Here is a 22,432-nt window from a genome sequence, read left to right on the forward strand (position 1 = left end):
ATGCTGGGCTGCCTTGAAGACAAGGCCAAGTCAGAGTGGAGAAGATATGTGAGTACCGTTGTTCATGCCTACAATGTTTGCGAGCATGACAGTACCCATTTCTCCCCATACTTCTTGATGTTTGGAAGGAATGCACGTCTCCCAGTTGACTTGGCTTTAGGCACAGATCCTCAGTGGTCAACAGTCAAGGACAAGACCACCTACATACACGATCTGAGAGATCGTCTTCGTGAAGCATATGAAATGGCATCAAACAACAGGGCAAAGCGTGCACAAACCAACAAGAAGCAATATGATCAAAGTGCCAAAGCCCCTGTTCTGACAGAGGGAGACACTGTCTTGGTCAAGAACGTGCACCTACAGGGAAAGCCCAAACTTGCTAACCGCTGGGGTGACGATGTGTATGTCGTAGTAGAGTGAATCAACGATTCCTCCATATACCGAGTGAAAAAGGAGGGTAGTGATGACGAACCAAGAGTATTGCACCGTAACCTATTGTTACCGTACACAAAACCCAATGCTACTCCATCACAAGCACAAAAGGACCCGGAAAAGTTTCCGCGCCCCAAGAGGAAGGTGACAAGACACACACCTAATGCTCCTCCCAACACAGGAGAGTACGAGAGTGAGGACGAGGATGAGCGAGACATACTCTTTGTTTCAAACATTAATGGTGGGAATGACACACCACCTTGCAATCAAAAACAAGACTCCCAAAATGTGAATGACCCCCAAACGAGTGAGGAAGACTTGACTAATGCACCCCATGACAACATAGACCCCCAGCTGACCCAATAACTGCGACTCACAACCCACCAAATGACAGGACTAGTCAGACTTGTGACACCCCAAGTGATCATATCCCTTCAGATGAGCCGATGAATTCGGCAAATGATATTCCTCAGGATGATAATGGTAAAACATGTGAAACTGACAGCCAAGAGAACGACCTAACATGTGGGACTGACTTTCTCTCGAACGACACTGACAAAGACCCACCAACTGACTCTTCTGCCGACTCAACTCCTCAATGTAGTGTTGACACTCAAAATGGCCATCTTGAAAATCAAATTGATCCCATGTGCAGCAAACAATCTGCCCCATTGGAAACTAATGTACCTCTAAGACGGTCTGCACGAAGTAGCAAAGCTATAGGACCTAATAAACTTGCTTATCATCACCCTGGTGAACAGTATAATGCTGACTTTAAATTGGCACTAGTCCAACAGATGCGTGCCTTTATGGAGAATCACTTATGATTAATAAATGAACAGATGTGTATGTATTTTAATAACTGTACAGATTTAATGATTATGTCTCGTGTTGAAATGTAGGAGGCATTATTTTTAAATGTAGATACAGAAGGCTCTAGGGCGTATAACCTGTTGAATTTAGGAGAACTCTGATTACATATGAATCTATGTGGTCAAGAAGAATGATTTAATATCCTAAAGTATAAGGGTTTGCACGTGTTAGGATGTGTCTAGAGGTTGAGGGTTCTCATGATAAGTGTTGGGATGGAGGTCTATCAGCAGTCACTACACAAACTGAACGAGGCTCCCCGCAAACTCCTGGCCAGGTCAGCATCATCGTGCAGTCCAGATGGAGGGCTTTAGGAGTCCAGATGGAAGGCTTTAGGACTTTCATCGAGAGAACGAACTCAATTGTGGCATGATGTGACTGTATGCAGAGCCGAAAGTGCAGAATAGTAGAACAGGAATACTTGAACAAAACACAGTGCCTGCTTAATCGTGAGTTTGCATTTGACTCTTCACGTCAGGACTAGAGTGACCCCGTCAAAGCAGTGAAGCTATACAACGTGCTGAGAGATTCCTGCCATGGTGGACTGTGATCATAATGGACCAACTTATAAGGACCATGTTTATTGATCTGTACTGAGCTGAGACTTTATAAAAAGCTTAGCTACAAACATGGTTTGACTGCAGCTGGATAGAACCTCGATAATCTTGGATGCATGCCTTCTCAAGATGGACTTGGAACTCAAAGCGTTCCTGTTATTGAAGAAAGCCTGCAGGGTGTTTCGAGACTTGGACTGCTCCTGCCTTACACATTGAAATGATGACTTTCTTAATACTCATCATTAAAATGTTTGATCTGTCTTCATTATTTCGCTATTATTTTGTCAGCGTTTGTGCAAACTGGGCTGCCCGTTCTGTGAACCACCATCGGTTCACCTGATCCACATGGCTCTTATGTGGAGGGCAATCCTTTATTGCTTCCTGATCCTTCCTTCTTTTAAGGGGGGAAGAGTATGTAGCCCTTCTTTATAGGCTACATTATAGTTTTTTTTTATCATTGACTAGTGTAGCGAAATCGATCATTTCCGCTAGTTGATTTGTGTATAATAAGCCGGGTATGATTCATTATCGATAGCATTAGAATGTAATCAATCATTGTTGGTAGTAACGTTGCTATAAGCGAGGTCCAAAAATCCCGGTTTTGGTCAGATTGTTGAATATTACGTAAGATAGGGGCATAGAGGGGGTAAGATGACTTAAGATTCAGAGAGAAATAATAGATACCAGTAATTTGAGACCAAATATGTAGGGGTTTGGTAAGAATTGCTCCCCCTAATTGGTGTTTTAGTGGTGGAAATATTGATTAACTACGCTAATAATTATTGAGTAGAAATATAATTTGGCAATTAAGATTTCGGTTCGATGTCGAGTTGGGACAGATACGGTAAACACGTCTAGTACGTGTTGAGTTGGATCGAGCTTCTGAGTTCGGCCCAGTTACAGACAGTTCTAGTGAAGGCGATGGTCAGGATAGTGTGTTCCTGATCGCTAGCTAGCCTAGATCTGTATAACGTATGGCAGGCCGGGACGGGACTTAAAGTTCGGGACTTGGAAGTAACGGGACCGGGTCGGCACGGTGAACTGTGTATGTGTATTACGGAAACGAGTTGGACGGTTGTTTGTGCAGAAGTATTTGCGAATTAAATACTACCTGTTGAAATTTATACCAAGAACTGAAAGAGTAATCTTTCCTACCAAAGAATCCTGAGCGAGTGCAGGTGAGTGGACCTTGGTGGTGACTGGTGGTAAAGATATTGGTAGATGTAATTTAGTAGATAATGTGCGAAGCTGGTATGATGGACTGTTGATGGAGTACTGGTATATAACTGGTAGAAATGAATTAGTAGTAAGAATTAACTGGTATCTTGGGCGGTATACTGCGGCCAAACGAACTTACGCCTAGCTCGGCTATCCTGATCGAAGTTCGTCGTAGGGCCTCAATTTGATACCAATCTATCATCACACACATCTACCACAAAACAAGTTCTTCACTACACATGGTGTCAGAAGTGGAATCTCTACGGCGAAGCCACCACATAAAACCAACTTCGCCACACTAGTTATAGTCATATTTGCTATAGGCTATACTATAGTCACATCATATTTGCAAATGTATGATGGACGTCATTTCAGCCACAAGTGCTGGCTATATTATGTATATTACTGTTTTGATGGCTATGATTCTGTGCTATTGATTTTATACATTAAGCATATGCTTTACACTAGTTTTGAGCAGCCCAAGATTCTCTATAATACAGTAACCAACAGACTAAAAGAAAAATCTAAAGTCAATGCCTTGCATATCACAAGAGTTTATGTACCTTAATACTTTGTAACCAAAGTCAAACACACAGGCACCCCTGCTCACACAAAGCACATAGTAGTCCTCCATTCATGGAGTGGAGTACAGTAGCCAGAAACAATGACTCATCCTGTTCTCGAGAATCCGCAAGGACGATGAAACTGGAGGAAAGGAAGGTCACTCTCTGACTTATTGTTTTAATATATGCAGACTGTTCCATGTTATTTAGGTGTGAAAGTTTTTGTTTTGTAATTAATCCAATTATTTCTAGTGGTAATATATCACTTTGTTAATATTGTGTCAAAGAGGGTTACTCAATGAATTTTGATATGTAATTTATTATTGTGTATTTTGCTTACCATGACCTGGTATTTAGCCATATTCTCAGGCAGTTTTACCTTCTAGCAGGAGAAATGGTAGGGCCTGCCCCCAGTTCAGCATCTGGGAACTACTCTCATCCTCCATATTTGAATTAACTTTTGAGAGGAGAGGAGTTGATGCCAGATTGCTGTTAAAATATTAATTTTTCACCCATTCCAGGTAAGCAAATACATAATTTCTACAGATATTTTAACTATTGTATATTATATTTTCAACATATTTGATTCATATTTGTGGATGGCATTAATTTAGCGAGATATAAATGGATTTAAATACCACTTGCAATTCAATTATTCCAGAGCACCATGTGGTGTCATATCTTTCAGATTAGTAAAATTATATCATGAATTAAACTTTATGTTTGTGACTAACACCCACATCTTGTTAAGTGGATACGAAATGCACATTGTTTAGTTTATGGCTATGCAGCTGCGTTTAACATTTTATTCCAAATTTACCCAAATTGCATAACTTTTGAAATAGACTTTGCATTTGATGGACTTTAAAATAATCATATATAAACCCGAATAGTGACATTGTCTGGTCAATCAGATAGACACAAGCTCTTCTATCTGACGCATCAATGTCACAGGGTCAGAGCTTTAATGTTATAATGAAAAGCCCTACAAGACAATGATTGCATAAGTAGCCTCTTTGAATGTGCATGCGTTTAAATGGGAATAAAATTATTATTAACCCTCAGTTCTAAGCAATGATTTTTGACAAATGATATTTCAGTTAATTAGTAGTAAAATATTTAATATACTGATTGATTACAAACGCTCCATATTTATACTGAATTAACTTTTGAGAGGAGAGGAGTTGATGCCAGATTGCTGTTAAAATATTATTTTTTCACCCATTCCAGCCATCCACATCCACACAACCTATACGATGAACCCGAAAACATAAATCATTGAGACCCTAATGCCTTAGTGGCACAACCCCTTTATGTTAGGCCTTAAGCAGTTGTATTGTAATTTGATATGTAGTAGTGGAACTTAGTTTTAATTGTAACTTGGTTATAATGCTTACTACACACATACCATGTGGGACTAGAAGCATCTGGAGTTCATACTCCCTATTTGCAAGATAATGTATACATGTTGATTGTTAGTTAACACGGAATAAAGGATATTATTCCTTTAAACAATGCCTCCTAGTAATTTATAGGCAGTGTCAAATGTATATAAGGATGTTTAGTGTGATGATTATTACTAAGTATGAATGATTGTGTGTAGTGAATGAATTTGGTTAGTGATGTGATATATCATGACTGTAATTGTGAGTATTGTATACAGTCTGATATTGATGTTTAATTCCAGTTACCAGTTGTTATCGAACAACTTTTCATTCCTTCATTAATAATAATGCCAAAGACTTCCGCTGCATATTAATAATACATTTGTTTGATAATTGATTCAACAAATTAACCAATCCTCCCCCACCCTAAAATTTTCGGTGCTACACTTACATCATCTTTCATTCTTTTTTTTTTTTTTTTTTGCGAACTATCCTCTTGTTTTTATTTCCTCAATCCGGCCCGCACAGTGTCAGGCATGTAGATCCTGCAACCGAGAGCAATGGTGCACAATATCACAGAGCTGCATTGAAATGCATCGCCAGTTAGTGCTTGACAAAATTGCAGTGTGAAACAGGCTTAAGACAAGGCAGGTGTATGAGGATCATCTCAGTTGGATCAATAATTTGAAATATAATTCTTTAATAAAGTAGTCAATATTTCTTTATTGGTACACTGTGACACTGTGAGGGTCACACACGGAGTTACATCAAACACCCTGATATTTCTTCAACACAGCTTTTTGGAACAGCAGTGAGCACAGTAGTCACTGTGGAGAATGCTGGTACACTCTTTCTCTTTCACATATCTCTGTCTCATTGAGATCCAATTGGGACATATTCCCTTCTTCATTTACGCATGTGAAAATGGCCCTGGCAATGCACAATTCACCATCAATCCTATGTTAAGGTGGGTCATATTGCCTTCCAAAGAGATGAAGAACCTCTGCCATTTTATTTAGCTTGCCTGCTTTGATAATAATGAATGGTTGTTGGCATGCAATCCTTGTGGGACTCCAGAACAGACTACTAATAAAACTTTGACTTAAATTCTATTTTTTTTTTTCTCAAAGCTATTCTTTTCATTTCAGTCATCTTGAACATAAAGTAGAACTCTCCGTTCATGTAGGTAGAATGGAGCTTGGCTCTTCAGGCAAACATTCATTATGAACTTATGAGATATAACACAATTGCAATAACAGATGAAGAACGCATGCCATACAGTTGAGTCTAATCTTTGACAAAACTCTCCCTGTACAGGGAGACAAATTGAAGAAACTCACACCTGAACCTTCACCCCTCTGAATGATATCTTTCTTTCAAAACTCGTTATAGTTTAGATGACTTTATCTTGACCTGTTACAGAGACACTGATGCTCTTCCATCATCGCGTTCATCCTGCCAGCAGGAATAACTCTAGATGCAGGGACAGCTTGCCTGACATTGTCATAGCAACCTCCCCTGAGCTCCCCCATCAAAGGACGGCTGATGAAGTGCCAGCAGCAAAGAAAGACACATTCTTGTCGGTGACTTTGAACTGAAGCAATTTCCTTGACTCTGCGGGATCATGGTCCAACTTCTGAACTATTGTCAACTGCAAATTGAAAATAAACAAACAAGACAAGAAGAAAAAAGAACAAAAGATGTGAATTAAGCCAGAGTAGCTTTGAGGCAAGATAGAAAAAAAAAAATTGTGACTTACTTGAATATGTTATCTGCAGGGATTTCCTTGATGGTTCCATCATATCTGCATGAAAATATTCTGTATTGAATATAGTTGTTTGAAAATTTTCATAGATCTGCAATGAGAACACAGTAATGTACAAAAATAAGCAAATATTATTTATGCAACCTTCAATTGTGCCTTAGTGTTCGAGTTCTTACATCTCAATTTTGGTTGGTTTGAGACAACAAATAGCCATGACTTTCACAACAAACAAGTACTATGATTCAATACTTCTCCCAGATGCTGAGAATAATTTGTGTGATATGATGGAAGATTCTTGTACAGATTAATTACTTATGTTTGCTTTTGTATGCCCACAACAAAATAATGTTCAATTATATGTGCCAAACAATATATGACAAAGAATCTAGTCACTGCTTACCTGACCATGAACATCTTTACAGAAGCCACTTGAGAGCCCCTCCACCTTCAGATGGCAGCTGCAGGTATGCTGGAGGCGGTTGCTAAGATACAGCATCTCTTCATCCTCATCCTGACCAGTATCACAGTGCAGCAGAGTGACAAGACACCCTTGCCACTGTTACAATGAAAACATCAAATATACACATAGGATTACCACGTGGATGGATGAAACCAATTTTGGTCATAACAATGTCTGAAAGACAATCAGTTTTTTGCCTCATCATGAACTTTGAAATGTGCAATGACAGGTTGGTTATACAGCACTCCCACTGACAGTCAAATGCATCAAACAGAATTCTTGTATAAAACAATAACATAGCTATCATTTACTGCATTGTACCTAATCAATGACAAATCTATTCACAAGAAATAAACATTGGAGTGCAATTGTCTTTTTGGTTTCCAAACAAACAGTACAACCTCTCATTTCCCTGTGGAAAATCAAATTTTACATATTGAATCTAGATGTATTTACTCTTATCAACCTGTCACACAGAGCTACATAACGGGACTGTGACACTCAATTTTCACAATATCTTAATATTGAGTCACAGAAGAGTTTAGATTTTACCAGGCATTGTTTTAAAGATGCATGAATTCAATGAAATAGGAAAATGCAAATATGTCTATTCACATATGGATTTGTTCAACAATGGAGATTCCCCCCCCCCCCCCCAGCGGTAGTTGTCTCCTTCATGCTGCGTAATTTTATCATCTTACTTACCTCATCTCCTCTCACCAGCAAAGCATGACAGTATTGTATGAAGTCAGAGATCAGCCTGGTGTCCAAGCCTAAGCTCTGCAGGATGCTGATATCATCAATCAGCACTAAAACGTTGGAATATGATTGTGCACCAGTCTCTTTTGCCAGGCTGTCTCTCAGAATGTTGTAGAGTGGATTCATTGACCCTGAGCTATCATTGAAGAGAATACCATAACAAGCAGAATTAATGACAAATTGCTCGACTTCTCTCTTACTTCACTGATGATGTATACTCAAATTTCATCTCTGATTGTAAGAAACATGTACTAGGCTTCAGTACAACAATTACCCTGCTCTTCGGTGACTGACCCAATGACCAAACACTGTTGGTGTAATAGTCTTTCGGCATGCCAGGGCTAGTCTCATCTGCAAATACCACACCATAAAAAATATAATTCACTGTTCACATTTTACCACATTGAGCCCGTACTGCCCCAAAACATAACCTGTGTATCTTTATTCCAATTAGTATTAGCATGTTACACAAGCAAGACATGATCAGGAGGCGCATGAATAACACATGGGAGATCTCAAACTACTGGATTCCAACTCACAAACCTTGTTTAAGTGAAAACTTGTGAGTTTACTCTTTAAAAATGTAACACATCATCTCCAAGCAAATCTTCTAAGTTTTGTACACTTGTAGTATTTCAATAAAAATGTGAATGGCCCTATTGCTTCACAAGTTGGCCTGATGGGTAAAATTACAGTGAGAATGGTCCATAGAGTGTGGCTTGTCACACACAGAAAGAATGAGTGAAAAACCCTCCCTCCAAGGTTGCCAACTGACCTGATGCAGTCCTGTAGAACACAGTCCTCCCTTTCTCCCTGCCATACACTTCCTTTCACCAGAGGAATGCAGTACTGCAAGCCGCTGATGAACTCAAGCTGGCCTGATGTCTTGGCTGCTGGCAAATTTACACCCTCCGGACAGAAATACAAATCCCAACAATCAATTTGCAGTTTAAAATTTTTTTTTCCTACACATATAACTATGTCAATGAAAACTTCTACCAACAATTGATACTGAAAAATATGTCATTTATCATGATAATGTACAAGTTTCTAAAGTACATTGTATGTTTTGATTTATCACAAACAAGGCAATTCAGTTCCTAATGGCTATTGATACCATCTTTAAAATGCACTATCTATAGAGCTCTGCAAAACTCTGTATCAGGCTAGCTTTCCTCACAATCCTATTGGATGTAATATGTAACCGTGCTTCACTGATATGTTTTTGTTGTTTTTTCAAAATCAACATGAAAAGGTTAACTTGACAGATTCAATCTCCTCTGTCATATTAACTGACCACAATATTTTGACTCAGACTGATACATGTACATGTACAATCTTTTGACAGTCACTGTCATGATGAGGAGCATACTTACTAGTTTCTGTGAGACGGCACTGTAGTGACTAAAAGACTGTGCCAGGCCAAGAAATATCACCTTGCAACCACCTTACAACAAAACAAGTAAACAAACAAAAAGAATGAAAGAACTTCTGCTCAATCTCTGTGAAGTCATTAGGTATGGTTTTAGTTTTCAAAGCTGCAAAGAAAAGATGACTTTCGTATGCCGAGTCATCTTACTCTGGAATTCCATTCAGTGTATTTCATAAAAGATGAAGAACAGTAACTTCTGAATGTCAACTTTGCAGCATCAATTCAACAACTTGACAGAGAGACAGCTGATTCATAACACATACATATTACATTAATTCCTTCAGAATGAAAATATATCACATCAAAATATTAATTTTCTGCATGACACTCTGTCACTGTAATGCCACATCAAACTGCTGTTGGCACTGAAACATTAAATTAAGTCAATAAATATTGTAATCTCACATTTCCACTCCCATATGGAGCACTGAAGAAGCATAATTTTTGACATCTGCCATTTTCAGACAAAACTTAGCTGCAATAGTAGAGTCTCCTTAATGCTATGTACCCAGGCACATAACTTAATTTGCCAAGCTTTTTCATCTGTAATCAAGTCATCCATCGAAACTTGATATCAGTATTTTCTTCAATAAATAATTCCACTGAGAAGGGAAGAAAATAATGTGAATATCAATTGGTGCAGCATACATTCAAAACTTACTCTTCAGATACCATGACAGAAAGTGATGAATGAGGAAGCTTGCATCAGCATCATCTGCTTCTGTCACAAGAAAGAAGTTCCCCTAGGAGGAAATCATACAATTTTTATTTTTATTTACAAGTCTTAGATTATATCTTAAACTCACAAGAGAAATTAAGAGTAACAGAAAACAGAGAGGAAAAAAGGACTTGAGCAAAATCTTGTCCATTTCCTGTCTATGGTCTAAGTAAAGGTGTCAGGTGGTGACCTTTGACACACCAAATTAGAGAGAACTTAAATCATTTTTAATACAAAGAACCGCTGGATCCAAAATAACTCTGTGAATAGACATGCTGGCGAGTGGAAGTTTCTCAACTGTGACCGTGCATCATAGAAACCAACAAAAAATTGCACCCCTTGATTTTATGTGTGGACTCGAAAAATGCATCTTCTGGCCTCTCTCCTCCAATCACCGCAGCTTGCGGTCGCAATGTTTTGTACACACACACACACACACACACACACGTGTCTCAGTGGCAGCACTGTCCCACACGTTTATGGATAGCACTGCAGTCTGGCATTGCGCAATTGCATGCACAAATTTCGTTCGTTCGGAAGAGTTACGCAATAACAATTACCAAATACCATTGGGGTGTCGATCGTCCGACTTTCAAGTTTGGGATCATTTAATGAATGGTAAAGTGTGTTTTCAGCAGTTTTTCTACCAAACACTTTTTTTTGGCAAGTAGTGAGATTAGGTATATTGATAGAGGTCCCTCTTCATTTCTTGAAAATTCTTTGCACACTCTTCACTTTCAACACTAGAATAACCTCTGAAAAGATAATGCTACTGCTTTGAAAGTTGGCATTAATCATGGGCAGAATGTGTTAACAGGGCATGATCAATTTTAACTTAATCTGACAATTCCTTCATTGTTGTTGCTCCGCGGGTTTACATGCTGTTTTTTGCCCCTTCCATGGCTCAGCTAGCAGTTTGGTAAAGATTAAGCGCTTGAATCGACCCTGTACTTCAGAGCCTCTTTTCTCAGGTCACACTTTTCCAAAGTTGTGCTTTCTTTCCAATATTTAGGTAGGTTAGGAGAATCCCTTTGAATTGAGTTCACACATCATTTTGAAGCTTATTTAGGGTCTGCTCTTCCAGAATCTGCCCAAAAATAAAAATCCATGTCTGGCGACTTTTTGTCGGTTTTGTGATGAACAGTCATATAGAGGGTTTGCCAATATATTAACAAAACTGATATGGAAGAGAAGTCAAAATAAGTGGGGAGGGTCAGTGATATAGACAAGGGGGGGGGGGGGATCCAGATTGGGGAGGAGAGTGAAACAGTGTGACTGTGAAGTTACTTGAGATATGCTACAATAACAAATGCAGTCACTAAGTTTGATAGTAGTAAATCAGGAACCATTTACACGTTATATCCCAGATGATTTAAGGGGGCATGTAGGGGGAGGAGGTCATAAAAACACCTTGAGAAGAACTGTCTGTGTAACCTTGGTCAAGATAGGTGATTGAAACGTCCAGATATAACACTGTGACTATCTATTAATCTAGATCTCTAATCACTGATCTGAAGCTGAAACATGGGAGGCCATTGATTAAAAAAAAAAAAAAATTATTATTTTTTTGAGGTCATGATAATCATGTAAAGCTACACCACCTTAGTTCTTGTACTATACTAGAGTCTAGTAGTAGCTGAGTAGTAGTACAGAAGACCGCATGATGTTAACATCTCAAGACTTAAATCTGTTAGCCGAGTCTTGCCGTAGCTATTTCGCCGATTTAGCATTCTGAACACGGTTGAGCCCGAGGTGCGCTTGACTATGCAGCAGAGCTGTACTGCGTTACCATGGTGACCACAGTTCACTGCTCTGTCTTGAAAGTGAAAAATGTGCAAAACCCTCTTGCAGCTTGTGTTTACATTGATTTAGGAAAAGAGAAGGAAAGTCTGTTTAAAACTAGGACGGGTGCCTGATATTGTATTTGTACAGTTTCTTATCATGATGTAGGCAGTAGAAGTGGGCACTGCAAAATGTCACACTGCAGCACAGCTCCACAGCTGACAGTTGACCGCTCTGCCTGACCTTTTGATAAAGTACCCCTTAGCCCAAAGCCTCATTATCACTGACCATAACAAATCACCACCTCTTAGGGAAGAACACCGCCACTGACCCCTCACTCTTTAGTGTTTCCGGGGTCGCTTTTCTTCCAAGTTCAGGGCAAATAGATCTCATTGTGTGTATTTCAATGAAAATAGAAGTAAGATGAAATGGAAATATACCAGTTGCTGTCTGATTGACACCGTCATCCTAAAGCCAGGCAGCTAAAAACAAAATCTGATCCCAGACTGGACGGAGACTTCGTGTGCATCTTTGACCCCTGAAGAGGAAGTGAGTTTGACCACGACCTCCACTTCGCTGTCATGATCGAGCCATATAAAAACCCTGAAAACTCGGACATAGCAGGACATTGAAATTGTCATTGACTGCTGATTATGCTGCCTGAGATCAGCTCGTCTAGCTGATTTTTCTCCTCAACTTCATGACTTTTGGCTGAAAACTGTGAGAGGACTTTGTTTTGTCAGGCAGTCCTTATTTCTCCACAATACTTGGCTGAAAATTTTGAGAGGACTTTGTTTAGCGTGGCACTGCAGTCCTTGCTTTTCTGCCCATGCTTCGACAGCCTGGAAATAAGCATTTTCCCCGGGAGGAGAACAGCACCGCAGCCCACAATCAGTCTATTACAACCGGCAATTAGAAACTGCTGACTCTGCATACATGTGTATAAAGAGGATAATGTCCGCTCAATCTTTTCCGATGACTGTCACAATGCGGCATCTACATCATTTCAGGCAAATCTGACTCTTTGCTCCTTGCCTCATTCATGCCGAGCATCCAGTCGACCATCATCCCGTTCCCATTTCATCTCGCTCTGGACCTGTCGTGTTAGAGTTTTTCGCCCCGATCTAATCTTTCGCGCTCGTCTTCGACGACGCCGTCCTCGCAAAGTGACCCACGGCATTCAGTGGACTTTCGCAGAACATTCCGAAATTAACATAAACTGGAGATATCTTGCCCTGGTACACCGTGTTAGAGTATAGGTGGTGAATGTTTATATCAATATTTGGAATTTCCCAATTCGGATAATAATATATGTGGATCCACATTATTGAGCTTGATGTTGAGCAAGAGGGGCCGGGGTAATGCACATCTGCTCAATTTATACCTAGTTATAAGCATTATTCTGAACGCTAGAATAATATAAGATTTTTGTCTGTCACTACAACGCTATAATTCAAATGACAGTGTCGATACAGGTATGATCCTGATCGAATGTAAATAAAATCTGTTCAATTGAGAAGGCCATTGCAAATTATGTAAACTGAACTGTCTCACATGTGTTTGCTTTAACCACGTTGTCTCGTAAACAATAAAAAAAATTAAAAATAGGGGAATTGGTTATTGACCCTTGCGCAGGCAACTCAAGCAAAACAATAATAAGCACTCACACAACTTGTTACAACAATACCGATTCTTCCTAAAACTAATAACAGTTAGATTCTACACAATTGTCAATAAAATCAGCCGACAGCTCAGTATGGCTATCCTGGGTTTTGGCATGTTGGGGGCTTACAGTATATCTTGGATAGCCAAAAGTGATTTCTTGGTAAAATATGTATTGTATGTTAACAACTAGTATAACAAAGTGACTAAATGAAGCTTAGTGTACTTCTCAGCTAGGCAGACTAGCAACGACACGTTCCGCGAAGCACGATCACGAGGAACTGATGATGCAAACGGTAGCTCCTCTAGCCGGGTGGCCGGAAGCACCGGGTAGAGCACCTCACCTTCGGTGGGGCAGATGTCGATCCGCTGCTGGAGCAGCCGAGGTGGAGATTGAGCTCATCGAACATTGCCCAGCTTCTTCTTCACATCAAGACGGCTTCTCTGATTTATAATTTCTTTTTAAAGATGTCGTACAGATTATAGGTCACCGTACATGTTTCAACACAGTCCACGCAGGTTTATTTGTTCAGATTTACGTTCAGGTTTCACCGTCTGCCTGTTAACGTTAGTTGTGCTGTATCGTAGCTGTCGATCTCACCTCATTGACCAAATAAAAAAGTGACCAAATTCGGAAATGATACTGCGCCCTCAAGCGTACAGTCGCTGTGTGGATGCCTCGTCTCGTCTTTTCTCGTGAATGCTTCTTCTTTTGTGTTTGTTCCTCAAGCTATGACAAATTTTCTTCGAGTCAAATTAATTGGTTTTAGCTGATGTTCGTGATATTCAGTAATTGACAAAATTATTGTGGAAGACAAGTTTATCCATTTAAATTGAAAGATTGCTGGGCAAGTAGTGACAATATCAAGCTGGAGAAACTAATTGGTACCTTGGTTTTTAAATCTTCATTGAATCTGGAGACCCTTTCACAGTATGGAAATGTTCTATTTGTTGTTGTTGTTTTTTTTGATATACCACAATAATAAAAACATACTCCAGTGGTTAATCCAGATTAAATCAAAAATTTATAAAGTCCTAACATCATAATATGTTAAGTGGATACCATGACAGGTTGCTGAGCTAGGTCCACAAATACCGTAATATTTTCGAAAACCCATCAAAAGATAACTTTTAGATATCTTGAAAAAGAAAATATTAGAAATGCACTGTATCAGGGCAATATATAATTTTGGGAAAATGTGCAATGTAATCAGTATTTCTTTGTTAGCCCCCCCCCCCCAAAAAAAAAAAAAAAATATATATATATATATATATATATATATATATATATATTACTTGTAAATTGTTAAAGCATAACAATTGTGAATTTTCCAAAAACAAGACTTACTGGTACAATGGGTAAAGTGCCATACAAAATGTATAAATTCTCTCCTTACCCTTTTTCTCAATGTCAAATTTCAGCACTGAACAATATGACTGGTTTTCTTTTCTTTCTTTTTTTTGTCAGCTATGACTTCATCCCACCAATCTATCAATCTAGTTGTTGATTTATTTACTTATTCATTTATTCATTTGTTATCATTATTATTATTATTTTTTTTTTAATTTTTTTTTTTTTTTTTGGGGGGGATATCTGCCTGTCTCTGTCACTCCTCTTTTTCCCCTCTCTCCTTCTCTTCCTCTTATCCCTCACTCTCCCTTGCTGTGTATATTATGAAATGTTTATTATATATATATATATATATATGTATTATTACTTTCAGCATTGATTTCATAACTCTATCAAGAAATTGAAGATAATATTTTTTGAAACATGATTGTAATTCTGTTGGTCTGTAATTGATTGTCACAGTTGTCATGCCACTGTTGTTAAAACTGTAGACGTGCATCAGCAAATTATTCGTCTATCTTTGTGACTTGTGCTGTCATATATATATATAGTTTGATACTCTAACATTTTGTTTGTTAGTTCTGTGTTCTATCATCAATGCATTCTGACAATGCACAAAATCCACCAGTGCAAGATTCCCCATATACTGAATGCTATTCAGTATTTAGAGGGATTCAGTATTTAGTATTCCAACTATTCAGTATTTATAGGGATGAATTTGATGTCATTTATACCGAATATACCTCTTGCTTTCCCATCGCACAGCTTACCCTGAATCCAAAGTTACTGAATTATATAAGCACCATACAAGAGGAACTATCATGTCCCAGTAGGTGAAGGGTTAATGGAGGAATGTTAAATGTACAAATGTAATGGATTGAAGATGTCATAAGGCATCGGAGAGACGAACAAGTCTAAGCTGTGCAACTGAATTCTACTATTTCTCTAGCCAAATGCTATCTCCACATCATTCTGTCCTACATTCTTTATGTAAAGAAAATTAGGACAAACGATTTCTTGGGGAAAAAATTCCTCTTTTTTCAAAACTTTAATTTTGAGCATGGGGTCCAAAACTGATCCCAAATTTTGAGCTGACCATGCTTCACACTGTTTCAAAGATACTGTTCACTAACAGATATTATATATATATATATATATATATATATATATATATATATATATGGTTGGCATCCATTCGTCTCGAGAAACGATGGCGTAGCACTAGCTAGGCAAGAAGTTTGCACTGCCTTGAGTGGCTGTAAAGCCCCACTCTTGAATGGCAATCCTTAGAGCACTTGCAGCAGATGAAGTCTGTTGGGGCCAATACTAAGACTGCCCGTGCCTTTCTCTTAGCTCTCCTGTCGGTCTGCTGTACGTGCCTTACAGCTTCAGCTGTATATATATATATATATATAAACCCACAGGATACCATACATTATATATACATCCCCAGAGACAAACACACAGACACACACACAAACAACATAATATACACACACATACATACACACATATATAATAAATAAGGACAAATTGATTGCTCTCACATACCAACTGACAACCAGAGAACCAGACAACAGAGGGTCAGAGAGACAGCCATGTCATGTATTATCCTCTTCATAACATTTGATGTCATTTAATACTCGACTTGAGCAAAATATATTCATATAAAACAAATGCTTTGGTATGACACTTAGCTATAGACAAAGCAGACAGTGACACAGTAATTCAATACATTCAACAATACACACTACCATCATTTCTTTTTCTGATGTTGATTTGTGACAGATTTTGAGAACAATTGTTGCTACATCTCATCAGAACTTCATCACAATTACATAGATCATCTGCCAAAGTATAACATATATTTCATATCCCTACCACCTTTTGACATATGAATCAAGACAATGATCAAACCCAATTGAAAGTATAAAATTTAATCACAAATGAAACAAAGATCATGGTACTAAAATGAGAAATTCAACTGCTCTCAAATTCAAGCAATACTGGCTTCATAACACATTAAAAAGAAAGTACATGCATAAAACATAACCCTGTACACTGTAAATGTACATTGTGATATTTGTCAGTTTGTTGGTAATGTGATGAAGGCTTGACATGGTGGTGAAAAAGAAAATAGTACTATGCCATTTCCTCAACTGCTTCTTGTGCACTGATGCCATCAAACTCAAAGTTGAGCACACAGAAAATGAAAGGTTTGTTAAATTATTGTACATGTACTATTTAAAAGAAAGTGTATTATGTGGCACACACATCAGCCTTATGTGTATCACAAGTTATATTTTGAATTTATTTGTTTACTTGGACTACATATATGCTATAGTAAGCTTGGTAATATTTTAGTTTGAAATATCCAAGTGAAACCCACCTTAAACCCTTAAGACACATTACTTACAATTTCAATCTGTGTTTGTGGCAAATCATTTTCATGATTCACAATAAAGGACATACAAATGCAGATATATCTGCCATATACAAATTTATCATTCAAAAATACTTTAGGAATTGGATTTCTGCTTCTGCTATGAGATGCATGTTAATTTCATACATTTATAACATCTTAGTACACCATAAATCATGAATAAATTAAAAAGAAACAGGGTGGATACATACATTGAAAAACACAGCATCATCTGCAACACCCCATGATACAATGTATCTATAACAGGAAAACAACTTCCAATGATTACCCTCATGGGTCCAAACATGTGAAGTTACTGTGACAGGAAATAAAAGTATAATCAAACGTTTTTGTTTTGTTTGTGTGAGGAGTGTATCTCAATGATGTGTGCTATGGAGGCACCAAAAAGCATTTATTATCTGAAAGCATGACAGTTGACTATGAAAGCTTTCACACAGAACTTTTTGTAAACATGTTCCTACACATGTTTCACACATGCTCCAGTGACTTTTGTTTTAACTCTTAAGGGGCCGGGCTTTTTTTGGCTATGCTCAGACCCGGGGGGGGGGGGGGGGGGGATGGATTCCGCCCCCCTGAGATCTCAGCCAGTGGTGCGATCGCGATGAAATTTGGCATGCGTGAGACCCGCGTCATAATCTACAATATTGTGTCATAAGATTTTTTGAAACAAGCAATTTCTAATCTTAATTAATTAATTATGCAAATTAAGCTCAAGATCATATTTTAGCCTAATTAAAAGCATTGAGAGTCTAATTTTTGATCTGTAAATCTGTTTTGGCATATTCAACAATTGTACATCACAAAAACTTTCAAAACTCATTTCAATTCTTATGTATTTTATTGTTTTCAGAATTTCTTATGTATTTCCTTGTTTTTCAACTTTTGTTTTTTCTTTATTTTTTTATTGGAAATTGTCACTGACCACTTTTCTACCATAATTAGCACAAAACTAATCAATGAAAGTGATTAATTGTAAAAATAATCAGGTTTTTATGACTTTCATGACAGAGCACTGTTTTCCATAGGAAATGCACACAAAATCACAAAATTGTGCCCGTTTTGGGGCGACATTCCATTACATAAATGGGCATGGCTTCGCAAAAGTATGCGCGGACGTCGCAAATTTGGTCTCAAAAGTTGCGCGAGACTTGAACAAACAAAGTCAAGAAGCCTCGCGACGAGGCCTTCTCGCGTTACAGAATTATAGCGCGAAACGTCAAGGGGGGGGGGGGCAGAATCCGCCCCCCCCCCTTAGCCCTTTTAGGGTTAAGTCTGAGTAAAAATTGAAATCATGCTTTCCCAGACATGTTTATCAAATCATGTTTGGCCAGTCATGGTGTTGTGGTATTGTCCAAAAAAGTGTTGCATGACTGTGTGGATGCATTTGAAATCCTATGACCCAGTGACATAGACATCCCGGATCACCCCGGAACACCCTGGATCTGATCCGGGGTGATCCGGAGAGAGATCCGTGTTGATGCTTTGGACATCCTTGGACATCCTTGTAGATCCGGGGACATCCGGGAGGCCACCACGGCAACTTTTGGAGGTCAAAAACATCCAGCGTCATCAGGGGATTGCTGTGTTGGCAGAGCAATCCGGGATGGTCCGTGTGGCTGCTGTGTAGCTGCCGTGTTGATCCGTGTAGATGCCGTGTAGCTGCCGTGTTGATCGGTGTAGATGCTGTGTTTGTCCAAGTAGGCGCCACGCTCTTCTGGCCTTATCCGTGTAGCTGCTGTGTTGATACCGTGAATACAGACAGATCAACGCTCATCAACACTTCATCGAGGTCGAAACTATCCCGGATCTCCCTGGATCACTGTGTAGATCCTTGAGGATCTGTGTTTATATGTGACTGGGGTCTTAACGGTGTGACCTCTTAAAACATGATTGAAGATTATATCATATGGTCCCTACCTTGACCTTGCATTCATTTCTGCAACAGTGCAGGCATGTACATTTTATTGTATATACAGACGTACTATACAATGCTCTTGCATGTATATGCATCAAAAGTTGCCTGGTTGATTAAAAAAAGCCATTGCGATTGTGACACAGTGGTAGATCAGAATGAAAGTTGCAATTTGATTTTGATTTGTGTGGGCAGTAATTTCTGTGTAACTGGTTTACTTAAACATGTGTACACATGTTTCACAACAGTTACTATAAAGGATGAATATTGGGTGAAGTTTGATGATGCATGTACAAATGTACATACCTAGTAATTGAGTAGTATGTATGTACGCATGTATATTTGTAGTGTGTATGTGTGTATGTGTGTATGTGTGTGTATCCATGTACCTAGTATGTATACAGTGGTACATGAAATTATAGGACCAGGAGAGCAGCCTTCAGAATACACAGGTACTTTACATCTGACAAATAAGGTTATCTACATGTAGATTACTAGAGAGACACACAACTTCATGATAGGAGATTTACTATGTGTCCAAAATCTGCATCGTACAAAGTCACATAAAAGCACCATAAAGATGTGCAGATTATCTCTTCTCCAAAACATTCATGGAACATCCTTGTCCAGTTGAATTGTTATAGACAATGATTTAGGAATCATTTAGGAATTATGGCTGTCTGAAAAGAGACATCACATTAGGCAAGTTTAGGCAATGACGTTATTCAAAAGTGGGCTGCAAATATTGGTCATACAGCAAGGTTTCATACAACAATCATAATTATTTTAAAGGGGCAGAAGTCCACAGGTGACATAAATATTCAGGGAATGGGGCTAGTGTCATGGCTGTTACTGTCATTGCTTGAATAATCACCCTGGTAAACCATGATAATTTACCATCACTCTTTATATCATACTTTTAGTAAATTTCCTTGCAAAAAAGTACTGCCTAAACTCAACAAAATAATGCTGAAATATTACTTGAAATCAGAGGCACACATGAATTGGTAGTGATTATCAAATCTATGAGATGTCCTCTGATACTCTTCCATTGTCAATATCATCAATACCAGCAATATCACAGACATCATTACCAAACTGTTTTCTTCCAGTGCTAGAGTTGCACATGTACAATGTAATTTAACACATCATCACTATAATATCATCATCATCATCATGATATACTATCCCTCCATTTTTAACAATTCATGTAATTTGGCAAGAGAAAGAGAAAAAAATAATCCGTCTCATATTGACCAAGTACTGATGTGCTATTTGAACATTTGTGTATTTACAACAGGCTAGGCAGAAAACTCCATCTTGTGATAGTGTCATGGTATGACTCACAGCTCATTTTGCTGCCCCCTCCTTTGTGACAGAACTGTATGAATATCACAGGGGATAGAGAAGCATCTCATGAAAATTTGCTGCTCTTCAGCAGGAAGGAAAAATCCTCTCTAAGAGCCAAATTAGATTTCAGAGAAAAAAACAAACAAACCTGACAAATCCCATTATAGCTGACAATAATGACACATAGAGAAATACATGTATAAATATAGGTGCTTAGCAGGCAACTACAGGAATCCGATCCTTTTCTCCCTTCCATCACTGTCATTTTATGTACCGTAAACAATTATTTATATCTTTCTACCAAATGTTACTAATGGACATTCATACATGATACTACAGTTGAAAATTTTAATATTTAGCAACAGTGCAGTGACTTCTGGCCTTTGATGATTGCGGACTTTGCCCCAAATCCATTTAGCACATCTACACCTCATGCACCACACCTGGACCCGTACTAGGCAAATCCATGGCACTGTTTTAAATGGCTTTGACAAGATGTGTGCGAGATGGATGGACAGACAGACAACCTCTAACACACTGCCTCCAGCAATGTAGGCACAAACATTATAACCCATTATATAAATGATCCCCAAAATTGAATAAAAAAAATCCTAATCTGAGATCTTCTATGTGTGTGGTTGTTTTCCCCTGACTTCCCCCTTACCATAAGAATTTTCTTACAATGCCTTGTTTCATGAGGTGAAAAAAAGAGCCTTTTACATGGTCACTCACTTTTAGGACACACGAACTGAAAGGGCTTGTTAGAAAGTGTGAGGAATGTACTCCAAAGCTCCATTCATCTTGCCCAAAGGCAGTGTGGTTGACAATATGACATTGCTACTGTGATGCTGGTTGCCATTTCTGCAGAGGTCAGTTAAATTTGCATGAAAGGCTTGACTGTACAGACTGAAGCATTACAACACGGTCTAATGTTCATGATCCACACATAACTATAATAACAAAGTCAAAATCACAGTGAGTTATCACAACAGATGTCGCAATGGCAAAGCCATAGTCATCTGAGGGGAAAATAAAGATATCAATTTGATACATGTGGGTAAAATTAAGCTGATTTTGTTAATTGCATTTTCTAATATGATTCTCTTTAAAACAGGAGTACAGGAGATCAGGTATACATCATTTTCAGTGTTTCATCTCAAGAAAGTTTGTGCATGGTCCCTTCAGTACATTGCAACACTTCGAGATGTCATTGCGAGAGTGTGATATGGTAGTTAAACAAATAGCTATTCAATAATAAAGTCTCAACACATACGTACTGTACACGTATGTAAAAGCCTTTCTCTATTAGCATTCCCACCTTTCCTGATTTATTTTGCCTCAGAAAACAAACTAAAGGAATCAAATTCAATAATTCCAAAAATCCAACCAAATGTTGTGCAGGAATATTTTGTTTGCCTTAATGCTACTGTTGGTTTATTTGTGGTACTGAATGAATTCAATGCACCCAGCTACTCAACTGCAGTAGCAAATTTTCTGGAAATAAAGACAAGTTTTGGTAAGAACAGAAATATCACTGTTAGAGTTAAAGTGTAGGCTATGGATTATGCAATTTTGACTGTGTAAATGCATGTGACATATTGCCTGCAGCAAATAATGAATTCATGCAGACGTGAACACTGGCAAGGTACATCTATTTCATGCTTGTTTCAGTCCACGGACTAACTTGAAATCACATACATGATAAGAACGTTGTATGTAAATTTGGGCCTGAATGTTGGCAACTTTTGCATTAAAAATGCTGACTCCAGGCAT

The 22,432-nt window shown here is 38.4% G+C and overlaps 2 protein-coding genes across 2 annotated transcripts; one reads left to right on the forward strand and one right to left on the reverse strand.

Moving 5' to 3' along the window:
* On the forward strand, nt 1-420 carry LOC140239598 (uncharacterized). The gene has a single exon (XM_072319429.1). It carries the CDS (start codon nt 1-3, stop codon nt 418-420), a length of 420 nt encoding a protein of 139 aa, XP_072175530.1.
* Nucleotides 421-6,235: 5,815 nt separating this feature from the next.
* LOC140239599 (elongator complex protein 6-like) lies at nt 6,236-14,013 on the reverse strand. The gene is made up of 7 exons (XM_072319430.1): nt 13,948-14,013; nt 10,103-10,184; nt 9,386-9,456; nt 8,785-8,918; nt 7,956-8,145; nt 7,191-7,346; nt 6,236-6,676 (listed from the first exon to the last, which is right to left on the reverse strand). Exons 1-7 carry the CDS (start codon nt 14,011-14,013, stop codon nt 6,557-6,559), a joined length of 819 nt encoding a protein of 272 aa, XP_072175531.1. The 3' UTR covers nt 6,236-6,556.
* Nucleotides 14,014-22,432: the final 8,419 nt, after the last annotated feature.

Source organism: Diadema setosum, chromosome 16, assembly GCF_964275005.1.
Source record: "Diadema setosum chromosome 16, eeDiaSeto1, whole genome shotgun sequence".
Taxonomy (NCBI): Eukaryota; Metazoa; Echinodermata; class Echinoidea; order Diadematoida; family Diadematidae; genus Diadema; species Diadema setosum.